This window comes from Tetrahymena thermophila, assembly GCF_000189635.1.
Source record: "Tetrahymena thermophila SB210 genomic scaffold scf_8254470, whole genome shotgun sequence".
Lineage (NCBI taxonomy): Eukaryota > Ciliophora > Oligohymenophorea > Hymenostomatida > Tetrahymenidae > Tetrahymena > Tetrahymena thermophila.
In genome coordinates, this window is record NW_002476246.1 from 801822 (window position 1) to 821763 (window position 19942).

The 19942-nt window shown below is 22.0% G+C and overlaps 4 protein-coding genes across 4 annotated transcripts; 2 read left to right on the plus strand and 2 right to left on the minus strand. All coding sequences in view use genetic code 6, as the record gives it.

Annotated features, from left to right (window-relative positions):
• Positions 1-145: 145 nt before the first annotated feature.
• TTHERM_00433480 (WD domain, G-beta repeat protein) lies at positions 146-7631 on the minus strand (the record flags this gene model as incomplete). Its single annotated transcript, XM_001011375.3, has 13 exons — positions 146-345; positions 396-673; positions 870-1669; positions 1953-2414; positions 2622-3116; positions 3177-3656; positions 3961-4313; positions 4384-4493; positions 5044-5512; positions 5637-6157; positions 6795-6877; positions 7060-7464; positions 7575-7631. 13 exons carry the CDS (start codon positions 7629-7631, stop codon positions 146-148), a joined length of 4713 nt encoding a protein of 1570 aa, XP_001011375.2.
• A 1682-nt stretch (positions 7632-9313) lies between these two features.
• On the plus strand, positions 9314-11611 carry TTHERM_00433470 (vacuolar ATP synthase; the record flags this gene model as incomplete). The annotated part of the gene is made up of 4 exons (XM_001011374.3): positions 9314-9445; positions 10224-10439; positions 10574-10828; positions 11060-11611. The coding sequence occupies 4 exons, from the start codon at positions 9314-9316 to the stop codon at positions 11609-11611; spliced, it is 1155 nt and encodes a 384-aa protein (XP_001011374.2).
• A 1139-nt stretch (positions 11612-12750) lies between these two features.
• Positions 12751-14659, minus strand: TTHERM_00433460 (hypothetical protein; the record flags this gene model as incomplete). The annotated part of the gene is made up of 2 exons (XM_001011373.2): positions 13182-14659; positions 12751-12991 (listed from the first exon to the last, which is right to left on the minus strand). Exons 1-2 carry the CDS (start codon positions 14603-14605, stop codon positions 12751-12753), a joined length of 1665 nt encoding a protein of 554 aa, XP_001011373.1. The 5' UTR covers positions 14606-14659.
• A 735-nt stretch (positions 14660-15394) lies between these two features.
• Positions 15395-16295, plus strand: TTHERM_00433450 (hypothetical protein; the record flags this gene model as incomplete). The annotated part of the gene is made up of 5 exons (XM_001011372.2): positions 15395-15464; positions 15572-15675; positions 15722-15810; positions 16058-16171; positions 16235-16295. The coding sequence occupies 5 exons, from the start codon at positions 15395-15397 to the stop codon at positions 16293-16295; spliced, it is 438 nt and encodes a 145-aa protein (XP_001011372.2).
• Positions 16296-19942: the final 3647 nt, after the last annotated feature.

Consider the following 19942-nt stretch of genomic DNA (forward strand, 5'->3'; position numbering starts at 1 on the left):
CCTATCTTTTTTTAAGTTAAGTTTTGAATTGTTATTAAAGATAGATAGAAACATTTCTAAAAGCATAAATAATTATTCGATTCTGCTAATTGAAATCAGAAAGTTAAGACTTATTTAAATTTTTTATTAAAATAATAGGTAAGCTTCACTTTTATGATGATTATTGTTATGATTACTATTGTTATTAGCTTTATTACTAAGACTATGAAGATTGAAGCTACTTTCTGTTAAATTCCATACCTGTCTAAGCAAATCCTAGATTGCTAGAGAATGTTTACATAAAATTTGAGGCTGTACTTATTTTACTTTCTGTACCATTAGGAGAGTTTCTTTATTAGCTTACAGCTATTTAAAATTAAAATATTTAGTATATTATAAATAAATAATAATAATACGTTTCTTAAGAGCAAAATTTTAAGAAGTTTTAAACATTGTTGGTTGATTTTTTTAGGTAACAGTTAATGGTCCAACTGTGTCTTTTTTTTCTTAGAAAAGGAAATTTTACACTCTCTCTTTTAACTTCTCTCCATTTATTGAGCTGTCTTCATTATCGTTAATATCTTCTATTTATCTTAGTAAATCTTATATAAGTTGTTTCTAATTTTGTTTTTTCTCTGTGACAGAAAGTGGCTTTATATTCTTTTAATATATAGAAGCTGATGACTATGATTTCCTTTTTTAAAAATTCAATTTTATTATTATTATTATATAAGAGTTTGTATATTAGGTTGATGTTACTCAAATAAGAAAAGATTTAATTAGATGTAATTTTTTAAAATTATATCTAAACAAAATTAATAATTAAAATTTCTTTTATTTTTCAAGAAAAAACTTTTAAAAGTAAGTATAAATATTAAATAATTTTTTACTTTTATTAATATTAGATAAATGGCAATTGATCTTTAATGCTTTGGCTTGGATTATTTTTTATAGATTTAGTTGAATTTTGATGTAAACTGCTATGGAAATTCATAGTAGAAAACGACTTTCCTTAACTTATATTTGCTTGCTATTTATTAGGCGATACGGAAATATGATCTTTTTTAAATTGCTCTAAGGTTTCTTCGTTTTACATGAATTCATCATCTTCTAATCCAAATTTACCTTCTCCAAATTATTTCCTAGATGAATCATATAAATTATCATCTAAATTAGCCTCAGGTTCCTCTAATTCATCATCAACGTCATCTAAAAACGGAAAATTTTCTTAATCTTTTATTTCATTGAAGTTAATTCCTATGTGGGCAGCAAGCTATCTTCTTACTTCTCTGTACGCCTTCTTCTAAACCCCAAGGTATTCTTTGAGCTTCTGCTTTTCTTCCCTCATCTTATTACACTCATTAATCAGCAGAGTGTTCATGTTTTAAACCTTTAAGTAGGCGTCATTTCTCGATTCCATTACTTTTCTATAGTCACTGGCAACTTTAACAAGCTACCTTGCTAAGAAATCGCGCTAACCCCTTAAATCTTATCCAATTAAATATTACTATTCTTATTCTATTTACTCTAAAAATTAATCTTTCTTTAGCTCTCTGAGATTAACTCCAATAACACTTTATTCAATAGCCTTTTCTAATTTATTTGAATCTCCAAAATTGTCATTGTAAATTTCTGTCAACATTTTAGGCCACATTTAGAATTTTTCATTCCTTAGCATTGAGAGTATTTACTATTAAAAAAAAGAATTCAAGTAAATGTAAAATAAAATTATTATTAAAGTAAAGATATCAAAAATTTTTTGTAAGGTAAAATTTTTTTTAATTCATGATTTTTATTGTGGAAAAATAGCAAAACCAATATTTAAATAATTAAAACTGATATCATATAATTAATTAAAAATACATAAATTCTTTTTGATGTTATTTCTTTAGTTTTGCTTAACTTTCAACAAAATCTTCATAGATTCATAAAGTCTATTAAATTCCTCTCAATAAATAAAATAAAAATCTTACATATTCAAAGTTATCAACTAGTCTTTATGTCTTTCTAACTATTTCTTGCTTTTCTTATAACTGAGTTTTTAACTCTTTAACATGATCATGGTGCTATTTGATATCCTTATCAATTTTTTTGTTTGTGCCTGCTTCTTCTAATAATTCATTGTATAAATTTTTAACATGCTTTTCCATATTTGTTAAATGCTCTTTTAAAGGAAGCCTTTCATCTTTGAGTGTTGTAACTTAATAATCATATACTTTTTAGAAATTCTAAAGATGTACATTTTTTGATCTCAGGTCTTTAACTTACTATTCTCTCAAATTGATTATATCTTCTTTCTCACTCAATTACTTGCTCATTATATCATATTTTTCCTTAAAGTTCTGCTAATCTATAATCAAATTTTAAATCTCTTGATTGAGTTGTTCAGATTCCTAATTCAAATATACTTGCCTTTCTTTGTAATTCTAAATCTCCTATAAAATAACGAAACATATTATTGAAATTTAAAATTTATTTGGTTTCAAAATCATTGAAATATTTAAATAGAAAAATTAATTTTTGTTTGTGATTTCTTTTAATTTTTCTTCTTCTTTTGCTGGAACTATATTTACAGACATTTATTCTTCTTAAAATATAGTTGCTTTTATTTATTATTAGTGATTTATTTTAACATATTTTACTTTATTATACTTAGAGTTAGATGATCTTAGGTCTTCTGTCTTTTTCATCTCATCTTACAGTTCTAGCTTTAGATTCTGTTTAGTGCTTGTGAAAAAAGTATCAAAATCTTACTCCTACTAAGTTAACACTTCATGGAATTTTTTTTAGTCATTGTTAACATTCTCTAATGCTTCTCTGTATTTATTGAAAATATCATTGAATTTACCATTATATTCATCTTCCACTTTTTTAAGTGTTACAGAGTATTAATTTTATGCATTGTCTAACTGGAGAGCATATTTCTTTTTTAAATTTAAACACTCCTCCTGCAATTTATCTCTGATTTGGTAGCATTGAATGAGGTCTTTTGAGTTTTTTTCATTCATTTACTCCATAATCTCCTCTGTCTCATTTTTTTAATTTGACAATTTATCTTTTAACTCGTTGTATCTTATTTCATGGTCATTGTAAATATTAGATAAATTTTCTTTCTATTTCTACTTCGAGTCGTTGTGCTATTTATTTATTTAAATGGCAATTAGCTTGCAAATTCAATTTCAAATAAACTAAATTACTTTCTCTTTAAGAGTTTTGATTCTCTATGAGTAGATATCTTCCCATTTTTCTTTTTCGTCTTCAATATCGCTCTTATAATTTTAAAGACGAAATTCTAGTTCCTTGATACTTTCTTTTTTAGTCTCCTAAGAGAATCTAGAGCATAAGCATAGGGTGTTGAGTGAATATGCTGAAGTTATTTTGTCTATGTTTTAATAGTAATTGTTTTGTTCTTTTGCTGGATTCATTTGACTCAGGAGATCAGCAGCTGTTACATCTTCTCCCTCTACATACTCTCTTATCTTGCTAAAGAATATACTATTATCTTCAGACGCAGTAATTAAGTACTAATAATCTGATGATACTTTTATTGAGGTTATCGAACATTGATGAATAGGTATTTCCAAATACTCCATCATCTTAGATTAAAATGTCCAAAATGGCCATAGATATATTCTTACAGAACCTTCACTAGTACCAAATATTATAACTTCAAATCTCTACAAACAAACATAGAAAAAAATTAATTAAAAATTAAAATTAAGAAAAGAAAAAAAACTTTTAAAATAAAAGTATTTTTTTTAATTATATTTTTATTGATGGAATTATCATTCTAAAATGAAATTTTTAATTTGGCTTTACTTCTTTCACCAAGTATTCAATCAAATTAATTAATTTATATATGTAATACTATTTATTTCTTAATCATAATAGCAAATTGATATTATATTTATTTAAGGTAAATAAAACTTTTTGTTTGGAAAGTTAATATTCAAATGTTGAAGAATTTATATTAATTATTACTTTATCAATATTAATAGAGGTAAATTGGCAAGGAGATGTCTCGTATTCACATATTTGAGTCATACCTTTTTCTTTGAATAGTCTAAGCTTGTTATCAGCACAGGCACATACAACAAGATCATATTTTAGATCATAAGTTACAGCATTTAGTTTGTGCGTTTTGTAAGCAAACTCTACAACTCGCTATCCAGTTTGGATATCCCAAACATTCAAAAGTCCATTTTGGCATGTTGATATTATTTTAAGATCGTTATCAATCCATTCAATCTCTTTTAATGCTGCAGCATGACCATTCAACTATAGTAGAGCAGTAAATTCGTATGGATTATAAATGGTTATCATGGAGCCATTTGCTGATTAAAATTAATAAAAATTACGAATTTAAATTGTTTAATCTAAAAAAATGCTTTATTTATTAATTACATGCAGCCAAAAGATGTCCTCCGCTACTATAGCTTATTGCTGTACAAGGCTTGGTATTATTAGTATACACATGTTTTATTTCATCATCTAAAATATAGAATATTTTAATTCTAATTATTATTTTTTAAAAAGTTTAAAATGAGTGAGGCATGCAATCAAATAAAATAGTAAATAATTCTTATCATAACATGATAAATAATATTGTTTTAATAAGCATCATCTATGTTTAGCTTATTAAAAACTGCTAACAAAAAATTGATTCAAATTATTCATAGATTCTTATGATTGTAATAATGATTTTATTAGAAATTTGAACCCTTTAATAGTAATGAGAAGGCATTAAAGTATTAGATGAAACCTTTACTTAAACCTTATAAATTTATTTTTCCATATAAGATTATTTATGTTCTTAATCAATCAATCAAGCTGAATAATATATATCAAAGGCTTTAAACTTATTTTTTTCAATAAAAATTTCAAACAACTTAGTTTTGTATTTTATAATTAATTTAAAACCCTGTAATATTAGTTAAATCTGATGGAAAATTAATTTAAAATAAAAATTTTTTTCATTAATTTTTAATGAATAATTTTATAATCCATTGATTTATTTAAACTTATCTTTTTAAAAAATTTGCAATTATGTCAAAGAATTCATACCCATCTTTATATCCTATGGCACATTGTATGCTTAAAGGGTGAATAGAAACACTAAGTGGACTCTCATGGAAGAACTGAGATATCAATTCTCTAAACTCTGTCCCAAAGTCAATGAACTTGGCTGTACGATCTTCACAAATAGAAACTAAAAAAGATCTTGTTGGACAGACACTTAAATCTAAAATAGCACCTTTATGAACTCCTTGATCAAACAGAGGTTCATAAGGGTCTTTTTACACACTTCTTATGGCATCTACAACGGCTAAGTTAAACATAAATATTTCTAGTTTTCCTTATTGTTCTTTTTTTTCCTCTTCAGATGTTGCAAATACTCCTTCTGACCTTATCTTTGGTGCAACATGATTACCTCTTTGATGAAAGAGGACGTTAATCACAGCATACATGTCATCAGGAGCTATGTCTATGGAGTGTATTTTCATCACATTTTCTTCTTTGAGAGGAAAATTACCTAAAGATATTTTAAATATATTTATTTCTCTCTAATCTGTAAATTAATGAATGATGTTATTTATTTGATATTAGAATATTAAGTGATTTAATAATAAAAATAAGTTTTTTAATTTGTTTTTCACCTCTATGCACAAGATTCTTATCAGTGGAATCTAATTCATATAGAGAAAGCATAGCTGAACCTTGAAACCCTATTGCAACACCTCTTTATAGCTTAGCCATGCAAGAAATGGAAATTGATTTAGATAATTATTTTTGCTACTCAAGTATCTAGGCAGCCATCAATTCTTATTCTTATTTTGATTGTTTAGAGTTTCTCCCTGCATATATTAAATCTTTATCAAAAAGCTCTACCTCTATTGTTTACACATACTTATAATCTTTAAACAAAAAAAGCTTGTTCTCATAACTTGCTATTATGATTGTGTTTGTTTCTTAGAGCCACAAAACTTCTATAATTTGATCATTAAATTACTCATCTAATGCTTCTTAGAGAAGAGCATATATGTCATAACGCTCTTCCATAATCAGGCCTTGGTAGTCAAAAGTGTATATTTTACAAAATGCTTTTCCATAAATAATAAATTCAGATAAATTTTTATCAAAGACTTCTATTTTTGTTGCCTCTTAGTCATCTATTTATCTTAAAAAAATATTTTTAGTTGTTTTTTCATAATCTGAATATATTTTTTGTTTTTTTAAATTTTTATTTAAAAAGAATCTACCAATCTAATATTCTTCCTTATCTTTATTTTCTTAATATTGGTAGATAAATAAAAACGTATTTTTAATAATTATTTGATTCTTAGATATTCATAATATTCTCCTTAATATCAATGCTTGCAAAAAAAATCACTTTTCTAAATAAACTAACTCTTTTAACAGTTGACAAATTTCTTTTTATATACTCAAAATATCCTTTTCTTCAAACTGATTTAAATTATTCGGAAATTATAAATAACTATTTTCAAAATTTGTAAAAAATTTAAAATTCAGTTTTTAATTGTGGGTATATGAAGAAAGAGTTACATTGTACCCTTAATTAAAATTTCATTTTTTATATCATAAATTTATATAATAGAACTTCTATGCAAGATTTTTAATTAAAACATTTTTGGATATAAAATTAATTTTTTTTAGTCCTGAAGTTGGTTTTAAGAAATTTGTTGCAACTACTAATCTTAATAATATCCTTCAAAATAAAATATAAATTTTGAGTAGATGTATTTTCATAATTATATAATTTGTAAAAACCATTAAGTATATTTTATTTAAATTACCTGAAACAAGCTAGCTTTTCTTTTTGAACTTTATAAATGCTGATTATGAATCCCTTATTTAAATGAGTGAGTGATATCAAGTACTAAATATTTTATTAAGAAATATTTTAAATCTAATATAATAAACCAGCTAAAAAGTTAAGAGGTATCAAAGAATGATATATAAATTTATCATTATCTCTAAGCTTTTTCTTGCAAAATGAATGAATTAAAACAGCTTTTGAATTAGTTATTTAATTGATGAATGAAATCAATTAAACAATACCTTGCTTTTTAGAATGAATGCAGTATCTAGAATAATAGAGTTTTGCATATTATGTACAAGAGAATAATTAAACGACTTTGCTGAACTATAAACTTTCACTTGAGGTAATGTGTCACTTTTAGATTTGAGACCGACAGCAACTGAAATTTCTCCTTTTGAATTTGTGAAGAAATTCATAGATGTCAAAGGCTGATCTTCTATGTTTTTCATGATATATTTTTGCTTTTTCCTAACAACATCATATAAAACCAAGTGATTTCCACAACTATATACTAAAGTATCATCAGTGCAAAAAAAAGTATTTTTTCTGATTGGAGTTTGGTAGCAACCAAAAGAACCATCTAAATGAACAGAAATACCATTTTCTAATTTAGTAGAGTCTTTGCCCCACATTTTACGCTTGACCTTAATTATTAAATGCCAAAAGAGTAAATAAATAAGACTTATTATTTTTGATATTTTCTATTAAATGAGAAATAGGAATTCGAATAATTAATGAAAACTAAGGATATTACCACTTTGATGTCATTGATCATAATATAATCTTTCTCCCTCACATCTACGATTTCCATTGTATTGCTTTTAATAATTTATAATGAATTGCTTAAATTTTTATCCTAATTGCTAGTTTTAAAATATTTGTGATTTAGCTAGCTATTTTTCTTTGAAACAAATAACTTCTTATAACTATCTAAAAGTGTTTAGTTTCAGTAATTGAATGTGTATAATTTAAAAGATAATATATGTTCTTCATTTAAGCATTAATAATAATAATTATAAATTTGTTATATTTTTTATTAACTTTAAACATAGCTCAGCAATTAATAAATTATTTTAAAAGTATATTTAAGCATTTAAAAAATATAATTTTGTAAAAAGATTTAAAAAGATTTTAATATTTTCATAATTTAAATAAAATTCATGTATTTGTGTTGAAATTTTAAATTTCTATCAGAAAATCAATGTTATTAATTTGAAAAAGATTTTGTATTATAATATTAAGGAAATGATCTTATAAAATATTATTTTGAATCATTTCTATTTTAAAATCTATTCTAATTTCAAGGACATCTTTTTTATATCTTTTAAAAAAAAAGTAATTAAATAAATTCGATTATATGTTAGAACTAATTTAAAAATTAATTAAAAAAGTATTTAAATATTATTAAAATTTGTTAGGAATTAATTAAATTATTAATTTAATTTATTTATATTAACTTCGTTTTAAATATCTTTTTATTTTAAAGTAATTTAGTTAAATACAAAAATTTTAATATTAAATTATATTTAGATAGTTAAAATCTATTTAATGCTTTATAACTATTTATTTTTTAGATGTTTTAATTGATAAATATTCTAAATTAATTTCAAACAATATATTTAATTTACTCAATAATTCTTAATATAAAAAATATTGAAAATATTTTACTCTATCATTAATAAAAATTTTATTAAAAGCAACAAATACATTAATAAAAACAGTAAATAGAATCAAGTTAAGCTCTCAAAAAGTCCCTTAATTTCTGCTATAAAATTAATAAATATCATTTGATATTTAATTTTAATAATAATAATAATAAATTAAATTTATTTTTGATCTATTTCTTTTTTTATAATTAAATTAAATCCATGAAAATAGTTTGATGACAAAAATAGTTAGAAATTATATTTATTTATTTAGGAAAACAAAGAAATTTGAAATATTAAATTAATTTTTTAAATTAAAAATAATTTAAATAACATCAATTTGTAAAATAGAAAATAAAGTGTTAAAATTTTGAGTTACTTATTAATTTTTTATTTTAATCTTTGTTTGATTGAAAACAAATATGAGGCATTGGATATATAATCAGATAAATATGAGATATTGAATCAAAAATGATCCTTTCAAAAAATTATATTATTGTTAAAATTTGTTTGCTTGCTTGCAAGCTAGTCTTCGTAATATAGATAGATAGCTAACCATTTCAATTAAATTAATTTCAATACTATATAAAAAATATAATTCAATCCAATTCAATCAAAAGAGAAGAGGAAGAGTTTAATTGTGTAATGATAAAGATTTTTCGCCTGATTAGTATAGAAGGTAAGCAGGTAAATGCAAATAAATAGTCAAAAAAAAAAAATTAGTTGAGTGAAAGAGAGAAGCAATAAAAGCATAGGGAATTAAAATAAAAATAATAAATTATTAATTGATAAGAAAAGGAAAAGCAATTAAAAATAAAAATAATAATAACAAAGATAGTATATTAAAATGGATCTTACTGTTTTCGCAGTTAATGATGGATTTGCTGAGGCTATTCTTCGTGGCCTTCGTGCTTCCTTCATTACCCAAGCATAATACACTTAAATGAAGACCAGCAACAATCTTCAAGATCTTAAATCCGTAATTTATCCATTTCAATTAAAGATTAAAGCACATATATTTAATTCTAATCAAATCTATTGTTGATTTGATTTAGAAGTTTTTTTCATTTAAAATACTATTCGATTTGTCGAAATGTTAGGTTGTTTTGTAAAATGCCACTCAAAAGCCAATAAAATTTAACAAATAGTTTCACAAACCCTAAGAGAATTCAGCTTTAGTTTAAAATTTAGTTTTATATAAAATAGCTAAAATATTATTTAATAATTTGTATTTTCAAGCCTTACAACAACATATTAAATGCTATGGAATAGTTGGCTATTTGGCTGAATAAAGAGCCACATCAGCAAATAATGAAATTGTCATAAATTAAAATTATGCGTTATTATGAACAAGCTAAATTAGGTTAATCACTTAAAAAAGCTGACTAGTTTTGAGTAAAAAAATATCATTTAGGGTGTTAAGAATACCATTAGCATTACAAAATATGCAGTGTAAACATAAGCATAAAAGAAAGAAATAAAAGTGAAAAGCTTAAATAAATCAAACCAATAAAATTGTAATATTAAATAGAACCACAAATAAGAGATAAAAAAATTGCTTATTTTTAAAATTAAAAAAAACATAATATAAAATATAGTATTGAAATAGATTTGATTAAATACTTGGCAAAAACAATTTAAGATAAATAAATAAAAAATAAATATTGGTTTACTTTGTCACATGATAAATTAAATAAATCAAATAACAAACTTAAATTATTAAATTTCTTTTATTAATAATATATGTAAATAATTAGCACTTGGAAGAAACTGACTACGCTAATTACTTGTAAAACGACGTCGTTGAATTGACCATTCCCTTATTACGTTAAAAGTTAAAAAAGAAATTAGCTGATGAATTAGAATACATCCAAGCTTAGAGTGTTGGCAAGTTAAATGAATTCATTAATATGATGAAACACAGATACATGATTGATAATGTTGTTAACATGATCGAAGGTATCAAGAACAAGGTAAATAAATATATTAATTTCAAAATCAATTTTTATCTACAAAAAAGCAATTTACAATTATTTAGATAATTAATTAAATTTTGATCAGTTTGTATTATTCTAGTTTAATGAATAAATTATTTAAAATATTTTAGGTTCACAAAGATGATTTAATTGCTGCTGCTGATCCTTTGGGTTTCTTCCCTGAAATGACTTAAATCAGTGTCTTTGATAAGGATGATTATTCTGAATTGTATTAAGAAGTTCTTATTGATACTCCTGTTGGTCCTTACTTCATGAGATTCTTAGAATCATGCATGCACGGAGTCTCTGAAAACTGTGGCATGAATGTTGTCCAAGAAATTTTCAAGGAAATGAGACCCGAACACATTAGAACCTCTCTCAAGAAGGTAAATAAATTTTTCATTTTTACAATTATCAGTCAGCTTTATTTACAATCATAAATATGCATCAAATAATAATTTAATAAATAAAATTTATTTTAGTTTAGTTAAATAAACTATTTATTTGTTTGTTAAAATTTAAACTATCTGAAGATTTTTAGAAAAATAAACATGACTAACAAACTTTTAATTAATTGTTGAATGAAATTTAATAAATAAATAAAATTTATTAATTAGATGTGGTTAGAAGATTTCCATGAGTATTGTGTTGAATAATTAAACTCAACAAGTGCTGAAATTTTAGATGATTTATTGAAATTCGAAGCTGATATGAAATCTATCCAAGTAGTTTATAACACTATCTAACACACTGTTGCTAAGAGTTAAGAAGTCAGAAAGTAACTCACTCCTGCTTTGGGTTACTTGTATCCAGATTGCCAAACTTCCTTGAAGAATGCCAGAAGTTTGGATGAAATCAAGGAAGCTATAAAGGGTTGCGAAAACTATGGCAATATCGTTAAGGATGCTCCTGATCCTTCAAGAAAGGAAGAATAAAACTTTGCTACTTCATTAGAAGATTTGATGTATGATGAAGAAATCAAGAGATACTCTCTTGCATTTGATTAAGCTGCCCAATATGCAGTCTTCTATGCATACTTAAAACTTAAGGAATAAGAAATCAGAAATATTGTTTGGTTAGCTGAAATGATTACTCGTAATTTACCTAAAAACTCTCCTGGATGGAAAAAAATTGTTGTTCCTTTTGACAGTTTACTTAACATTAACTGATGGGTATGAATATTAAATAAATAAATAACCAACTAACAAATAAACAAATAATGATGATTTTAGGTTTCTTTTGTTGAGAAAACATAAATAATTGATAAAAGCTATTTATTTTCTTTTTTATATAAGTTATATAAATAATAAATACTATTAGTTTGTCCATTTTAAGAAGAAACTATTATCCATACATATGTGCATACAAAATTATCATCAAGCATTCATCATTTGTTTGTTTAATCACTCATTTTGTTTTCCTTTTTAGTTTTTATCATATTTAATTATTCATTTATTCCTTTTATTTATTTTTCAACTATCTTTTTTAAAAAAAGATTTATGTTAAAAATTGTATTTCTTTTATTTTGTTCAAGAAATATTTTGTTATTCTTTATTTATCTCTTTATTTTATTTTTCAAAAAAAATGAGCTAATAATTTAAGATTAACGATCATTTTAATCAGGATTTCAAAAAATACTGTATTTTTCAAAATACCCAAACAATTATTTTAAAAATAATCATTAAATCTATAGATTTTTTATTTTAATATAAATTTAAATGTGTTATAATCAATTCTGAATATATTAAAATATGAATTTAATCTCAGCTATCTATCAATAGTAAATTAGGTTGATTATTTTTGGTAAAATTTTATTGTTAATGAATAAATTTTTAAAAATATTTGGTATTAATATTACTTTTATTATTTTTGTAATGAATAAATTTTTTACGATTTTTATACTGTGATAGAATATATTGTTAAAAATTTACATCCATTATTTTAGATAATTCAAATTTTTTAGAAATTTTGTATGAATAGAAGTATAATTTTTGAGATAAAAACTAATCTTTAATAAGAAATTTTGTTAATGTATAAAAGTAATTATCTTAGAATTATAAATGATTAAATTCTTTTCCATATAATATAAAAACAGAAAAATAAAAGAGGTATTTTGTTTATAATTATTTATTGTTTAATTAGTAATATTATTATTTCATAAATTTATTATAAAATTAACAAAAAGTTTAGATTTTTTAAGATTCTATAAGCAATCTAACTAATTTAAATAATATCTAAAATATTAAAATAAACTATTTTTGAAAAAATAAAAAAATTGATTAGTCATTTTATAAATTTATTTTACAAATCAATCAAATTCACACTCATTTAAACGATCTTATTTGGGACTCGATTAATTATTCTTAATGTTTTTTTTATATTAATCAACAGGTATAATATGAGTTGGCTTACTAAATAATTTTTTTGTTATGTAAAAAGCAGGAAGAGGATTAAAGTTATTATCTTATTCCTATCTCTTTTTCATTATATTTGACCATTGATTTAAAGTCTAAGCAGAAATTGCATCAGCCATTTTTTTTGCATGATTGCTATTTTTTAAATAAATTAAATAATTTATTTATTTATTTCTTAAAAAAATATTAAACTAATAATTCTAATTAAAATTTTATCTTTGATAAATATTTTAAATTATTTAAATTAATTCTTTTGATTTAAACGTTAAATAAAATTATTATGTTAATTTTTAAAAATTGTTAAATTAAAAAATAGTTTGTTTACTTGGATGATTAATTATTGTTGCTGTTAGATTTTATTTGTTATAATTAATGAACTTTATCTATACTTTCTTTATAATCTTAAATCATAGACTGCACTTTATTTTCAGGCTTAGGACTGTTAACTTATTATTAGTTATTTTATGCAGCCTTTTTAGTTAATTAGATATCTTAGTTAATATATCTTTCAAATCTTGGACTTAATTAGTATTTTTCATTTTCTTCTATTTGAACATCATCGAATTTTTTAAGTTCAGATTTTGATTTTCTTTGCAATAGCTTTTTTTTTGAATTAGTATTCATTTAATTTTGATTATCTTGATTACTTAATTGATTTGCTTCTAAATTTTAGGTATTCACTTACAGTTACTATGATATTGTTTGGTTATTTTATAATTAATTTTCTTTTATGCTTTTAGTGGTAGTTAGGTCTCTAATATTAGTACTTTTGTTTCTATACATGATTCTGATTTTTTCAGTTTAATTCATATTTTCTTCAACATTTTTAGGTTATCCTGTTTGAATTCTCTCTATTTATTCTGTTTAATTCATATTTTCCTTATTATTAACAAGTGCTTCGTATAGGCTTTTTTCTTTCAACTAGTAATAAGTCATGAGAACATTTAAATCAGTTTTATGTTATCCTGAGTTACTTTTGTTATCTTAATTTATCTGTGATTAAATAATTGCAGTCTAACTTCTTTTTCTATAAGAAACTGAATTAGAGTCTGATAGCTATTATAAAATTTATTCTCTATTTGTTATTGGGTAGTTATATTTTTTATTTCTCAAGTCATCAACTTACTCAATCATTTTTTGAACCGAATTGCATCTTTGGCTACTCATAGCTAAATTGTTTTTTAGGTTCATTGAATATTGACAGTTTTCTTCTGTTTATGTACGAGCATTGCTGCTTAAAAGTCTAAAAATCCCTCTTTGGGAATTATAAAAAGTTTTTGGTTGCAGTACTTTTGCTACTTCCTACTTTGGATTCTAGTAGTGAGAGAGTGTTACTCCATACAATTTCATTAAATCATTGAATGTTAAATCTTCTTTTTTTTAAATTAGTTTATTTTGATTTCCTTAAGTTGGAGAGCTTGCTTGAATCTTCTTCTTAAGCATATTTTTTTTTGCTTTAAGAATGAATATATTGTTTGATTTTTTGGCCTCAAACTATTTTTTATCATAAAGAGTGGTGGCAGTTATTGTCAAGTCATCTTAATCAATTGTTGTTTTATTATATTAATCAATGTAGTTATTTTATTATGGCTAAGGAGAAATCCTAAATTACTGAGTTTATGTACGGTTCTAATTTTGCGATTGCCTTTATAATTTCCTTAGCTAAACTTAAGAGTTATAAAGTCTTGGATACTCCAAATTTTGAATTTAGTAAGGACTCTAAGTATGCTCTTAAAGGGGATCAAGCATTCTTACTGTATAAAAAGTAGGGATAAATAATAAATAAATAAGATAGATATAATTTAATTAAATTACAAATATTTTATAGAAGTATCATCAACAGAATTATTAATTAATTGTTTATCAAAGGTATTTACAAACAGATAAATCGAATATCTAATTACCACTCATTTCAACTCAATAAAATATTTCTACAAAATCACTATTATTATCTTTCTTTATTTTTAATACATCAATGTTACTTTAAAAACCAAGTATTTAACTAAATAAATGGTTTTTTTTAATTAAGCTATAACTTTAAATTTTTAGAATTCATTGATTTTATAACATAATTTATTTTTAAGTTAAATCTCATTTAGCATTAAAATAGGGTATAAAAATTAATATTTATTTTTCTTAACCTGAAATACTAAAAATATTTTTATTTTCTAAAAGAAATTTAGAATTAGGTATCAATTAAAATATCTGCCTCTTAAAATTTAAAATAATTTAAGTATGTATTTGATTATATTTTATAGAGATAATAAATATAATTAACAGCTATCAGAAATGTTGCATAATTTATAAGTAAAATTAATAATTTGTTTAGAATTCTTAGTTATAAAAATATAATAAAAATTGTGTCATTTATTTATTTAATTATAAATTAATTTAAGACTAAACCTTAACAAATATTAAAAATAGTCATAAGCAAAAAAATAAGCAAGCACGTTAGTAATAAGGAGTATAACTCATAAAATAAATAAATAATAAACATACTCAAAAGTTTAAAATAGAAATAACTAAATAAATTTTGAAATGATTAGAGATTTTGTATTGCAATAAACAACAGAGCCAGAGAAGAAATTTAATTCTACAGTATTAATAGGTAAATTAAATATCTTTTCAATATTGATTGATTGAATAATTCGATGGAATCAATATATTTCTAAATGAGTAATTATCAAAATTAAATCCATTTTATGATTAATTAAGGTAATTGGTATGAAGAGAGATGTGATCCTAACAGAGAACAAAGCAAATTTTATAACGAACGCAAGTTTGCAGATAACAATTACTAGAAATATACACTCTCTGAAGTAAATTCTATCTTAAAAAAAGTAAATATAACAACATAAATAATAGAATAAATTCCAAGACACAAGCAACAGCTGGTTAAATTTCCAAGAAAATAAACCAGAAGTGAAGAATGACCAATTCATCACTATGAATATGTAAATTTAAATACAAAAACCTTCAAAATATTCTTTATTTAAAATCTTTTATAAAAATATTTGACTTATTTATAAGGCGTCTTACTGAAATAAAACTCCTATCAAATATAATAATATATTTAATCCAATTGATGATATATTCGTTCATTAATAAATAAATAAATATATTAATTACATCGCCCACTCATTCATATTAACAATCAATATATTAAAGATTTTATTTAGTATTTACTTTCGAAATAAAAAGGTAAGAATATAAAAAGCCAAGTGAATAAAAGAGAAATTCTGAACTAAAGCCCTTCATAGTAAAAAAATCACACTTTGACAAGAATCCTCATGAATTGGAAGAATATAGAGAAAAGTAAATTAAAAATGAATTTATTCTCAAAAAATTAATAATATATTTATCATTTATTCAAATTAGGTGGACTAAATCTGCTCATACTTTTGATAGAATGTACTTGGGAACATAAAAACCTAACTGAAAATTTTTAATAAATATTAAAATTATAAGTTGCTTTAACAAAAATTAAAGCAGTTTCAGTTGTATTTATAATATATATAAATTAAATATTTTATAAAAAGGTTTAAAAATCGATCTTTTGTTGATTTATTAACTTATTTTTATTTGATATAACTTATACCATTTATTTTTGAAATAGATTTTTAAATTATTTAATTTACAAAAGAAAATTTATATTACTATCAAATCACACTCAAATAAACTCTCATATAAATTTATTTTGGCTATCATTACTTTTTATTAGTTATAATAATTTTATAATCTAAATATTATGATAAGTAACACTAAAAAATCTTTTTTATCATCATAATCTATCCTAGCAAGTATATTCACCTATTTAAAATGAGAAAAAGAATAAATTTGGCTGAAAAAAATTCAAAAAAGTAAGGTAATATCATAATTTTTGAAAAGGTCAATAAAAATAAAAAGTTTATTCCAATTCAAAACAAATCAAAAAAAATATTTTTCTTAAAATTTTAAAGATAGTAATTATTAAGATTAAATAGATACTGATTTTCATAATTCCTAATATTATCTTAATTTATTTATAAGATTTATTTTTATGCATTTAATTTTTTGTGTTTATATTTACAGATCAAAATTATTATAAAAATGTAATTCTAAAGCTTCAATACTATTTGGTCAAGTTATAAAACATTTGTCTATATTTTATATATTATTTTAATATAAGAATATTAATTAGTCAAATATTACCAGGAAATTAGTAATGACATATAAATTACCCAGTTTAATTTAAGTTTATTTTATAGAATATTTCCTTTCGTTTTACATTAACATGCATTTTATAAAATTTTAATAAAATATATATGCTAAAAATCATTAAATAGCTTATATTTTAATATTTTACTAATTAATACTGCTATTTTATTTATAGCTTGAAAAGATTTGAAATAAATAAAAAATTAAAAGCAAAAAAAAATTTTGTATTGAAAAATCAATTTAAGTAAATTTATTTCTAACTATAATATTTTGGATAAATAGATCACCACTTTTTATTTAAAATGGTAAAAATAAAAATTAAATGCACTAATTGAAGCTATTCAAGTTGTAAAATATTTAAAAATTTTTATGTATACTTTGTTTTTTTAATTTAGGTTATCCTTGTAAGCTGAATAAATTTATAAATTTAAATCAAAGATTATTTTTTGTAAAGTTGTTTGGGTGTTAATTTTAAAAATAATTAATTTTTTTAAAAGATTCTATTTATTAGCAGTAATCAAAATAATTTGAGAATAATAAGAATCTTCTAAATTTCTTTTTTACAATTTTTTTAAAATTTTAATAGGCTGATGTTTACTTATATCATCAAATCACAATAATCTAAATTTATGAATATTAAATATCTAAATTAGTAGTCTATTAATCGAATTACAAATAATATCCTGGTTTTTTGTTTTGTTACTTTAATTATAAATCATTGCCAGTCTATTTATTAATTTTAAAAAAATTATTATTTCGATATTTCAAAATACTACAAAAGGCTAACTGTTAAATAATAAATAAAGTAATAAAATATCATTTCGAAGTATTTTAACAAAACACTTGTTACCCTTGACAATATATAATGTATTTATAAAATATTTGATATATATAATTTTATTAGTGAAGGTAATCATAGATTAATATCTTTCCTTAAAATGAGTCTGATATAAATTAGATAAAACCTGAAATATAGATTTTGTAAGGTGATACACCAAACATGAATAGCAAGCCAATCTAAAATAAAAAATTTTGGGAGAATTAAGAGAAGCTTGAATTAATTAAGTTACTTGTTTTTTTTTTTACAAAAAAATAAAAATCACTGAATGAAATTCAAGCACTGCATCAAATTTGTGTGCGTTTATAGCTTGTTACACCAAAATTTTATTTTATTTGAAGTAAATCATTAACATTTACTTTATAGTTTGTTTTATTTATTTTTTAGAATAAGTGTAAGGGAAGTGAAGTGAATTAATGAAATAATAAGCCACATTATTTATTAAGTAAAAATTTTTATCTTTTAATATTTTACTGTTTATAATTTAGCAAAAATAGAAAGTTATTTTTCAAGTTAAAACCTTAAACAATTTTTTAAAAATTCTTTTAGATTTCTAAACTTAAAATATATATTAATAAATATGAACACAGATAAATATAAATCCAAATATTTATTATAATTAATAAAATTAAAAATTTTCTAAATATTTTGATTCGAATAATCCTATTTAACATGTATTTAAAAAAGTATTAAAATTGAACATAATTTATATGGTATTTATTTACCTAATTAGAAAATTAATAAGTAAATTTATTAATTAAATATTCAAAAGAAATTTGATGAATTTGATTAAAAGTGTTAAAATCCACTCAGTAGAAGATAAATATCTTACTAAATCATCAGTAATTCAAAAATACTATTATTCAAGATCAATCAAGTATAAATATTAAAAAAAGTGATACTAAAATAAATTATTAGATAAAATCTAATTATATTACATTATTTTTATTATAGTTGGAATGGCTCCATAGAATTTTAAACAATTATCTTAAAAAACACTTTTCAATATCAGCTTAATTATTTTATTCTTCAAAATCAATCAAATTGATAAGATGTTTCTAAAAATAAACTAACTTATAACTTGAGTTGAATTTCAAGTGTAAATAAGCTAATATAACTCGATATAAATAATTTATTGTAATCACGCATTAATTAGAAATCTATGGTTTAATCAAATTATTTTAGTTTTCGTAGACAGTTTGATTTTGTTTTTATTTGATTTAATTTCAAATGAAAATAAATTTTGTTAAATACTGAAAAATGTTTTAAAAAAAAGATTGATAACATGTTAACAATCAATAAAAAATATCTTTAAAGAATAAAAATAAACATCCTTAAAATAAAACTAATTCATAATTTATTAATTTTTACTTACAAAAATAAATAAATTTAATATATTTTCAACAAAATAAGAGGATTCTCTGAATTTAAAGAGTGATATGCTTGCTTGCTTTGGCTGATCATGATTAATTTTAAAATAAACAATGAAAAATAATAAGAATTCGCTTAATAAAGTAAACACAAATTAACTTTATGATAGGGAGAAAAGATTACTAAATTAGGATCTGATACTTCATGAAGTATTAGAACAAATTAAACAAAAAAAAAATTAATTTTGGAAGATTAATTTATTGTGAGAAAAATTAACAAATTAAAACAGTAGGAGAAGATAATGATAATATATATTTAAGTTTATAAATTAAATAAAAAAAATTTATAATTAAATCAGCAGCTGATTGGTTATATAAAAGCATATCACATTTATCAATCTAAATAATTTAAAAAGTGGAATATTGATTACTAAAATGACCAAAGATAAAATGCACAAAGTATCTCTTAAAATTAAAGAATAAAGACTTGAAACTATTTATTCTGAGAAAATTAATAATTTTTAATATAAACAAACATTTTGGGTGCTTTTGGCTATCCTTTTGGTCAGTCTTATTTAGACTGCAAACTATTCTTACAAAAAATCATGTTTACAAACAATTATAGCAGCATTTTAAGTTTTAGTAGCGCTGATAGCTCTTGTGATAAGTATGATTCTTTTA